Source organism: Mus musculus, chromosome 5 (assembly GCF_000001635.26).
Source record: "Mus musculus strain C57BL/6J chromosome 5, GRCm38.p6 C57BL/6J".
Classification (NCBI taxonomy): Eukaryota; Metazoa; Chordata; class Mammalia; order Rodentia; family Muridae; genus Mus; species Mus musculus.
Genome location: NC_000071.6, coordinates 52,816,392 through 52,826,765, shown reverse-complemented (window position 1 = coordinate 52,826,765; position 10,374 = coordinate 52,816,392). Strand labels below are relative to the sequence as shown.

The following is a 10,374-nucleotide window of genomic DNA, read 5'->3' as shown; positions in this document are numbered from 1 at the left end:
TGATCTTAGTCGCTTGAATAGGATTAAAATCTCAAGAATGCTGAGATTACCTGCATGTGTGACCATGCCTCAGAGTTATATAGTACATTACTCCTGACTATTACTAAGGCTTAGGCTCCTTAATTCTAAGATGTAACTTTTCTACGTTTCAATATTTCCAAAATCAGAAAATCTAAAAACTAGTATAGACAATTACTGAAGTGTTGCACCTTTTCCCTAGGGAAATCGAGGACAAAATCAATGGTGAATTTCTTGTGTTGAGTGGGCTAGGCCTAAACACAGGTTCCAGCCACCCCCCCTCATCAGCCTCTAGAATAGCCACATTGTAGGTATGTTCCATGACACCTAACTGGATGACCTATTTTATAACTGATAGTATCTTAAAATTAAGGAATATGGGGTTACAAATGATGACTGGCCATCAGGACCCAACTCTTCAGTGGTCATGGTCCCTCCGATATCTGAGTTCTAGAGAACCCAATAGATACCATGGCTAGGTAGACACAGGAAAGTCTGGAAGTGTCCCTATCCAGGCTGAAAACAGAGAGGGGAACACAGCAATGCCCAGCTCTTGTCTCAGACTTGCCCCTCCTATCATCACAGTCATCTGTGTACAGTGACAAGATGGAACTGGGACTGAAGCTCAGGGCTAGAACGATTGTCCAGCACACACTCACACACACACACACACACACACACACACATAAGCCTGGGTTTACCAAACAGAAATCAAACAAGTAGACACAAAACAGAGGGAGATAAGAGTGTCTTAAAGCTTAAGTCTCAGGGCTTAACCAACTTTTAAATGTGTATGTGTGTGTGTATGTGTGTCTATATATATATATGTGTGTGTGTGTGTATATACATATAGTTGTGTATGTATATATATACACACATAAATATGTGTATTTTGTATATGTGTGTATATTTATATGTGCATATTTATATATAGACAAGATATAGATAGATAGATAGATAGATAGATAGATAGATAGATAGATAGATAGATAGATAGAAAAATAAAATGTATTTGGGGGTATACACGCGAATGTGTGTGTGCATCTGCAAGCAGGGGAAGATGTGCCACAAATATTTATGTGAGTCGGCTCTTCCCACCTTGCCTCGATTTGGGGTCTCTCCTATTTCTTAAACCCTAGGCTAAGTAGCGCATGAGCTACCAGCAATTCTTCTGTCTCTACCTCCCGTAGGCGGACTGGATTACACATCTGGCTTTCTACATGGTTGGGGAAGGAACACAGATCAGCAGGGTTGCATGCCAAGCCCTTGCACCCAACGAACTTATCTTTTGATGCCACCTGATGTCGACCACTATCAATTTGATCTGCTCCATGCTTAAACATCCCGCATCACACATCCAACTGTCCTGGATTACAGGGAGTAGATAGAGAACTCACGGGGCTCCAGCTACCAAGCCAGGAGGCTTCACAAGGAGTTCCAGAGCTGCTGTTTAGGAAAAGACAAGTCATTATGCAAATTAGTCCATTTGCAACCATTCAGTCTTAAAGAGATAAAGCCAGGTAGCGGGCAGAGAAAAGGAGCCATGAACTGCTTCTTCTACGATATGGAACTACTCTCTTCAGTGCTAGGCACCTGGGTCAAAAGCTGGGTTATACAGCTTGCTCACCACAGAGAACCGAGATCACAAAGCAAAGCTGACATATATGCCATACTGAAGACACAGAGGCTTAGAGAGGAGATCTGACAAAGGCCACCCAGCCAGGAAGTGCTCCTCAGTACAGGAATGAGGGAGTTAATCACCACCCTGCCTTATGTGACCAACGCCTTTCACAAAGGGGTAAACCTACAGCAGGCATGAGGACCCTAAAATACCAGTGCAATCACCATCCTAGACATCCATCCAACATGAGTGATCCCGCACCAACAGAAGACAAGTGAGGTGGGGAAAGGTCGTGCCCCCAAGTCTGTCAACTCAGGCCAATCCCACAGTCGGGAACATACTCTCACAAGCTGTCCCCGACTCGCACATGAGTGCTGTGGCATGCATGGGTACACACAGGCACACGTACAACTACTGATTGTAAAATGTTAAAAAAAAAAAGGAATAACAACTGAAAAAAGTACTGAAAAATAAAGATTTAATAATAAAACAATTACAATCCTTTTATCTTTACAGCGTTTCAATAACAATTTCCCCCACCATCTCTAGATCCAATCCATAAATATTATGTATGATACTTTTTGTTAAAAGAGTCTTAGTGCGTCCAACTTTTTTTTGTTTTGTTTTTGTTTTTACGAGACAGGGTTTCTCTGTGTAGTCCTGGCTGTCCTGGAACTCACTCTGTAGACCAGGCTGACCTCAAACTCAGAAATCGACCTGCCTCTTCCACCCAAGTGCTGGGATTAAAGGCGTGCGCCACCACTGGCCGGCTGTGCCCAACTTTTGACACTGCAACACGACATCATCTACAATGTTCCTACTCAAGGTCTGTGAGAACAAGTCATGACCAAAATCTCACAAAAAGCCTCACAATGTATTAAGTGTGCTTATGATTGGCCACATTCATAGCTATCCTGGGGCACATGTGGCCGATGGGCTATGGACCAGATGTGCTTTAATGTATGACTTGGTCATTTAACAAGAGTTTCATACCTAAAGTGAAACAAAAGCTCAACGCACACGAGGTAAGCAGGTAAGCGGTAGACTTTCATTTGCATTTCTATCCGGTATCGAAGTAAACAGGTACTGAACATCCGTCAGTTTCTCAGTCAAAAGAGGCCAAAATAAACACTGGTGAGGCGTTAAAGGGTGGAAAAGCGTGGAGAGAGAGCCAGGCAACCTGCTGCCTACAGAAGGCTCCCCGGTCTGCAGAGGCAGCTGAAGGGACATAGCCAGCAAATGCCACCTGCCCATTACCAGGCTTAGGAAGGGGCACACCTTTGAAAGCAGCTGGATTTAAGTCCATGTGGCACGCGGAGAAAATGGCATCAAAGGTTGGACTATAAATCTTGCTTATTCTCAAGTCACTGGACATTTAGGAGTGAGGATATTGATGGCCCCTTCCCTCCTCTTCCTTCTTCTTGGAGCAGATGTGTGATTCATGGATTGTCCTTTAGTGCCTCCCTTCTTATCTTATTACGTTTTCTTTGCTTCTGCTTTCTGACAGCTCTGAAAAGCAAGGTGCTAAATTATTTTATGGAATGAGCACAGTGAATTATGTAATTATGCTGAAGTTTAATTAACTGGCTATCCAAATAGGAAAATAGAAGACATGAAAGAATTTACTGTGGGGCTAGCATAAATCCCCAGTGTCCTAACCATGACAACAAGGAAAGAGATGGGCCTGATCACACAAAAGACATTTCCGAAGACATTTCTTTAAAAGATGGTTACTACATTTAGAACAAGCTATTCGGGACAGACACGCCACACGAGTGAGCAGCCACCCCAATGGGCTTGTCTCTTTGCTACATTTATACTGCTCAACTCAGCACTTCCATTTCCAAGTCCCTGAATTACATTTTTTTTTTTTAAGAAAGGGATTAATACATGCGGCAGTCAGCAGGGGCAGAGAAATGAAACTGCACAACAAGTAAAGGAAAACTGACCACATTGCAGAGGCCCTTTCCTAAAGCCTCGAAGCTAATCTCCCTTCCCCTCGCAGGTGTAAAAGTGCCAGCTAGCACCTCAAGGGATGCCTGACTTCTGTGTCCCAAGCTTCCTGAAAGCAAGCTGTTCTAAAGGAACAGGCTGGAACAGTCAGGCCCCGCTGCAACCTGCCACGGCGGACAGAACAGATCCTCTGCTCTGCTGCTCTCACCACCAAGATGCTGCTGCCCGTGATGGCGAGAGTCCTGACTACTTACTCACTTCTCCACACTAGCAGAACCATGCCACTTGCCCTATCGAGGACTGTGCTGGTGCACACACTGTGCCCCTGGGCATAGCTGGCAAAGGCTCTGACTACCAAGCAGCATTAGTTGTTGAGAGTCAGAAGCCATGGCTCCTGTGAGCCAAACTAAGCTAGGCCCTCACTTCTTGATCCTCCAGGAAGACACCTGGGAAAGGCCACGGTGAACAGCAGACTCTTTCTGTTCCTTTAGCATAGGTTGTATTGGGTGCTGAAATACACAAGAGCGGGCATGGCCTTGAAATTCAAGGAACTAGGAAACTACACTAGGTAAATGTTTCTCTGCTTTTTGGGTTTTTTTTTTTTTTTCAGGTAAAAAAACCTCGAGGCTCTGAAGTCCTAAATTCACCCAAGTAGAGAGTGGCAGGGCCTGACTCTAGAGTCTGTGTTCCGCCTCATCTGATAATAACTACCCAACTAGTAAAACGGCAGCCCTGCAGGACCATCCATGAACACCAGTTAGTTGAAGTTTTACTTGGCCACTCAGCAGAACTCTAATGATTTATATCTTCCATATTTTGTGCTATGGACTAAGAATACCCACCAGCTCAAAATAAAAGTCACTTTATATTGTTTGTGTGTTACAGAAACCTCCTCTCTCAACCAGTCATTTCCTTAAAGTAGGAAAGCTTCTTGGTAAGTAAGGATTTAGAAACTCTAATGGAGTAAAGTATAATCTCTAATAGAAAAGTCAATGAAGCCTTGTTGAGAAATTTTAAATTTCTCTTTGGTTCATCTATTCATAAGCAGGATTGAAAATAAACCAGATTTCACTAGGGAATAAGCAGAAGGAAAGAATCTAAGAAGCATTCCATTGTAATGTATATAAACAAAGCCTTCAAGAGCAAAGTGTGAACTGGGGTACTCTGGCTGAGTAAAATTACTCATTTTAGTTTGCCTTAAAATTACACTGACCTAGTATTTGTCCTCTACCCTTCGGATTTATATAACTGACAGAATGAGCTTCACCACAAGAGGGAGCCAGCACCATTCCAGTTCACATCTGAGGGAAAAATTAACCATGGAAAAACAAACTACAAAAGACAGCTGTAAAATGCTAGGACTGAAGGATATGGCACGCCACGGTATGCTCAAATATCTTTAAAGTACTGCCATTTATAAAGAAGGGGCTTTTTTTTTTCAGGGCTGGAGAGGTTGATGCTCTTGCAGAGAGCCTGGGCCTGATTCCCAGCACCCATGTGGCAACTGTGACTATCTGTGACTCTAGTTCCAGGGCATCTTCTGGCCTCTGCAGACATCAGGCAGGGACATGATCACATACATGATAGGTACAGGCAAAGCACTCATACATATAAAATAAAAAAAAATAAATTTCTTAAAATATTTTTGTCAATTTCATTATGCAGATGTGTGTGTTTCTGGGAGTTATTTTGGGGTTTGTTTGTTTGTTTGTTTTAGAGAGGAGTAACTGAGAAAAGGAGAGTCCTCTGGCTGAAGAAGGCAACACTACCTGAGGATTGTAGGCAGACTGTACCACAAAGGATTTGCTCTTAAAGTTGACAAAATCCAATACTGGAAGTCAGTCTCTGCTCCCCACCCCTGAAACAGAATGTCACTAACACTCCAACAAAAGACTAGCTTAAAAAAAAGTTCTAGCAGGGCGTCACGACACCATAGCCCTGGCTAACCAGGAACTCTGCCCACCACTGCTTCCCCGGTGCTGGGATTTAAGGCAGGCACCACAACACCAAGCTAGACTTGCTTTTTTCAACAGCAAACATACACAGAGCTTATTGAGAGAGCCTATAGTCCATTAGTAAACACCACTCCAGTGTGGCAGCACAGGCCTGTGAGCCCAGCGTGTGGGGAAACTCAATTTCCAGGCCAGCCTGAGCCACAGAGCAAAACTGTCTTAAAACCAAAACTCACACCAATATGAAGATTCAATTTTCAGCTGGGCGTGGTGGTGCACGCTTTTAATCCCAGCATTTGGGAGGCAGAAGCAGGTGGATTTCTGAGTTCGAGACCAGCCTGGTCTACAGAGTGAGTTCCAGGACAGCCAGGGCTACACAGAGAAACCCTGTCTCGAAAAGCCAGCAGGAGATTCAATTTTCATATACATTAATTCACAGAATTAAAGGCTGAGCATGTTAACTCCTGACTGTACTCAAAATTGCACTGTAAATGATGCAACCATCCTAGACCAATAGGTAGATGGGCTGTGTTTTGTTATTGGAGGCTTCTAAGGGGAAAATTATAAAATGCATTTAATTAATTTTTAAAATTTATTCTTCTACCTTGAACTACTCAGTAGAAATAATTACAAAGTAAATTTATGAAAAACAAAACCAAAAACTCAGTCTAAATAGGAAACATAGCTCAAGAGCTGGTCCTTAATGGAAAATGTCCTACTGGATTTAAACAAACAGATAAATAAGGCAGACAATACCTATAATACCATCATAGCAGCTGAAGCTTCAAAAACCTCTCGTAGTAGCTGTTCATTTCATCACAAAATAAGATGATTAGGAAATTGTTTACCATAATCTCAATTTTCACATAATGTTAAATTTAGCTATTTAGTAATCTGTAGGTAGTGTGTAATACCAAGGTTCTATTTTTGTTTTATAATTTAAATCACTGAAACAAGAAGACATGATCCCTAACATTTTTTTAAAAAAGGTGTGTTCAGGGGCTAGAGAGATGTCAGTGGTTTAGAGGCCGGGTTGATCTTCCAGAGGACCCAGGTTCACTGCCAGCACCTTCATGAAAGCTCGAAACTGTCTGTAGCTCCAGTTCCAGGGGATCCGATAGCCCTTTGTGAGCTCCTCAGACATCAGGCACTCAGGATGCCCAGACATCCATGCAGGCAGGTCACCCACACACAGTTAAAGGGGGCTGCTGGGCTGCTCTCTTCCATTAGCCCAGTTGGTCCTTTTTCCTAAAATTGCTATAATCACGGGACTCAGTTTACTCTGAGTTTTACTGTGCGTTATCAATGAAAAATGTTAGTGTAGGAGATGTGAAAACCATCATGAAAAAGAATAACATTTTAAATATTTAAGTAAAAAAGCATGTGTAAATGCTGACAGAATTTACAGAACTAACTAGTACTAACATAAATAAGGTGTACTTCAAATCTTATGGCTGGTTCGCTCAGCTCATTTTAATTTGGCTCAGAGTTCTAGGGGCAGCGTTTGAATCCCACATTAACCTGTGACGCTTCCAGTTATAAGGCAACAAATTCAGCCCTTTTCTGCTTTGGAATTTCTGCTTTGCTGCTATAAAACGGCATGCTCCTTCCACCAGGAATGCCTTCGCTATCTCCTCGCGCCAGCAGGTGTCTGCATCCGACCAGCCCGCAGAGTCTAGGAAGCATGGGGGATGTAGAGGTGCCCACTCGCCCCCACTCCCCAATCCTGGCTGTCCTGTGTGAAAGCTGTCAAGGCAGGACTCCCTGATGCACACACTCTCTGCTTGCCGTGGTGCCCGCCCTGCAATCCTCGGAAATCACACGTAATGGTGAGAGGAACGATTTAGCACTCTGAAAAATTCTGAGTCCTCTGAAAGCTTTGTACTTCTGTAGATTGCTCCTAGGAAGCTTGACATGAGCAATCTTTTTTCCAGAAAGCCAAAGAATTCAACTAACTTGTTAGCTCTCCAAGAGGTGCCGATGTTGGGACAATTGCTGCGTTTGTGATCCAGCGCACCACAAATAAAGCAGCCATCTTTAGGCCCCAAACAGGAATGGTCTGGGAGTGCACAGCGATTGCAGGTGTTACAATGGATCCAGGCTGTAAAAGAAAACCCAAGTTTCAGAAGAGGTTCATTTAATGTGATTTTTCGTCTTACTAACTGCTGAGGTAGGTTATCATGAATGATGTGTACTTCAAACCTTGTGGGTGACTTGCTTAGCTCCGCTGATGGCTAAAGAGATCAAGGGACAGTGTTTGAATCTCACATCAACCCGTGTCTTCTGTTATAACTTAAATCCAACCCTTGCCCAGCGTGTCACAACCTGGCAGCCGTTGCCACAATACAGGCTGGCTGAAGGGCACGGAGCCCAGTGGAAGTAAAGAAGCCAACAGCCACACTGACTGGAAGTCAGCAGCTCTCCCTGTGAAGGGCATACATGTTGGTCATTATAAAAGTCAATGTCGGTCTCTACATTATTTTCTGAAAATAAAAACCCTATTTACATGAAAAGGACTCAAAAATGTTTTCCCAGGATCCCAAACACCAGGCCAAACACTTACAAGGCTTCACACACTTTTTGCAGAGAAAGCAATGGCTCCATTTCCTGCCGTCCTACAAAAACAAATTTTAAAATGTTCAATTTGTTGTAAAAGCCAAGTTCCACAATTAAAAATTAAAATGTCTTATTAAAATCGGTGTAAATTATTCATTCCCTATTTCTTCCTTTCCTGGGCTTCACAATTAAATACTTTGATTTTAATTTATGCATTTCTCCACTTAACTCAAATGCCTCCTTGATGGGCCTCAATTTCCTTAACTATGAAACTAGATTTACCCAAATGATCTTGAAAATCCACTCCGCTTCAAGCCATCCAATCTTCACAAAGAAGGACGCAAATGAAAATTTCAAGAGAATTAATGATTCTATAATTTTAGGTTATCTATACTACATAGTCCTTAATGAAATTCATATTTGAGAGCTTCATGTAATTTAGAGAGATAGATTACAGGTTACTATTTGAGTAATTTTTTAACTGTGAAATAAAGCACACCTAGAAAAGAATATTCAACACGTGTGCATTTTTTGATTATTAAAGCAACTGCTGGTCAGTAACTGGGGCCCTTAGAGCCCCCAGAAATGTGCAGCACGGCCTCCACCGCAGCCTTCATCTCTCCTTCCTCGGGACAAAAGCCATTCTGGTTTGAGGCCCTCATTTCCCTGTTCTTATTTTTCCACCCACGAGCACATTTCTTTTTTTTTTTTTGGTTTTCCGAGACAGGGTTTCTCTGTGTAGCCCTGGCTGTCCTGGAACTCACTCTGTAGACCAGGCTGGCCTCGAACTCAGAAATCCGCCTGCCTCTGCCTCCCGAGTGCTGGGATTAAAGGCGTGCGCCACCACCGTCCGGCTCACGAGCACATTTCTAAACAAGTTTTGTTTCAGTTTTACACTTTATACGACCTGGGCATAATATAGACCATTTCTAAACTAACAGTTACATGAACATAAACTTTTCTTTGGAAAATAATTTGTGCTGTTAAACCAAGCTAAACTCCAGTGTTCTTTCTGACAAGGCTCAGTGAAAGTGAACGACGGAGCTGGAAGGTCATCCTGACTTCCTGACAAGCAAGCAGGAAGCTTACTCAGAACTGCCCAAAGTTGGAAGCAAGCACGATGTCCTCCATGGGGTGAATGGGTTACAAACAGATATTCCCAGACGATGGGAAGTCATTACCAGGAATGAGCCATTTAGCAACAGAAAGACAGACAGGAGCTTTAAATGGCCATTTCAAGTGAGAAAAGCCAGTCTGAAAGCAGTTACACATGCTGTGTGACTGCAGTATTATGACTTTCTGGAAAAGACAAAACTATAGAGACAGTAAAGAGACCAGTTTCCCGAGGTTAGGGAAGGGTGACCAAGCAGTAAGCAGAAAACTTTCAGGGAACACAGTGAAGTGACTCTGAAGCCCACTGTGACAGAAGCAGGACACTATATACTCAACCAATCCAAAGAACACACAGCCCCAAAGTGAACCTCAGAGTAAAACAGGAACTCATCAACTGTCACACAAGGTATGCTCCGTCCAGGACACTACTGAGAGAAGGCTGTGCACAGGGACGGGATAGAAAGCGCATGTCAGTACTTTCTGCTTCACAGTGCTGCGAATCTACAACACTTTCAAACACAAAGGCTCTTAGGAAAAAGCACAAGAGCCAAACCCATCAACAGGAGGCAGGATCCCTTGTTCTGCAGCGGCTGTAAGAGAGCAGAGAGTAACCATGCCTACCTCAGGGGCTATTTTGGGGACTAAATGTGTTTGTTAACCCATGCAAAACTCTTAGAAACAAGGCTAGCACATAAAACGTGCACAGTGCATGTTACTAACCATTCCTTCATCAGAACAGCAATGGCATCTAATGGTCCAAAGCCTGATTTGAAACATCATAATTTTACTCTTAACAGACATATAAATTCAGCACTTAGTGCCTTATTTGAAACACTCTTCGTAAGTACCATATGAAAATGATTGAAATAGCTATTTACGGTGATGAAAGAAATTAAGTACTTTAAAAAGCCTGTTTTCGGGCTGGAGAGATAGCTCAGTAGTAAAGGCATCCATCACCAAGCCTGATGACCCAAATTGGATTCACAGAACCCATATGGTGAAAGGAGACCACTGTCTCTTGTATGTTATTCTCTGACCTCCATACGTGTGCCATGGCTCACATGTGCCTACTCACACACACATGCACACACACACACACACACACACACACACACACAACTTTCATGCACAAAATAAGATTCCTTTTAAAAGCCTGCTGAA

General features: G+C 42.9%; 1 protein-coding gene across 8 annotated transcripts in view; it reads right to left on the bottom strand.

The window, feature by feature from the left end:
* Positions 1 to 2,099: 2,099 nt before the first annotated feature.
* Zcchc4 (zinc finger, CCHC domain containing 4) overlaps positions 2,100 to 10,374 on the bottom strand; it is a 49,258-nt gene continuing 40,983 nt past the window's right edge. For 5 of the 8 annotated variants that reach the window (XR_001784758.2, XM_006504189.4, XM_006504192.4 and 2 more), the window contains 3 exons: positions 8,108 to 8,159; positions 7,501 to 7,645; positions 2,100 to 3,148 (listed from right to left, as the gene is read on the bottom strand). Coding sequence is in view for 7 of the 8 variants with exons in the window: in XM_006504189.4 (XP_006504252.1) it covers positions 3,079 to 3,148; positions 7,501 to 7,645; positions 8,108 to 8,159 (267 nt within the window). In the remaining variant the exon portion in view is untranslated. Of the gene's footprint in view, positions 3,149 to 3,194; positions 7,646 to 8,107; positions 8,160 to 10,374 lie in introns of those variants that run through there. The other 3 variants (NM_001309445.1, NM_001308144.1, NM_030185.3) reach the window with 2 other exon arrangements.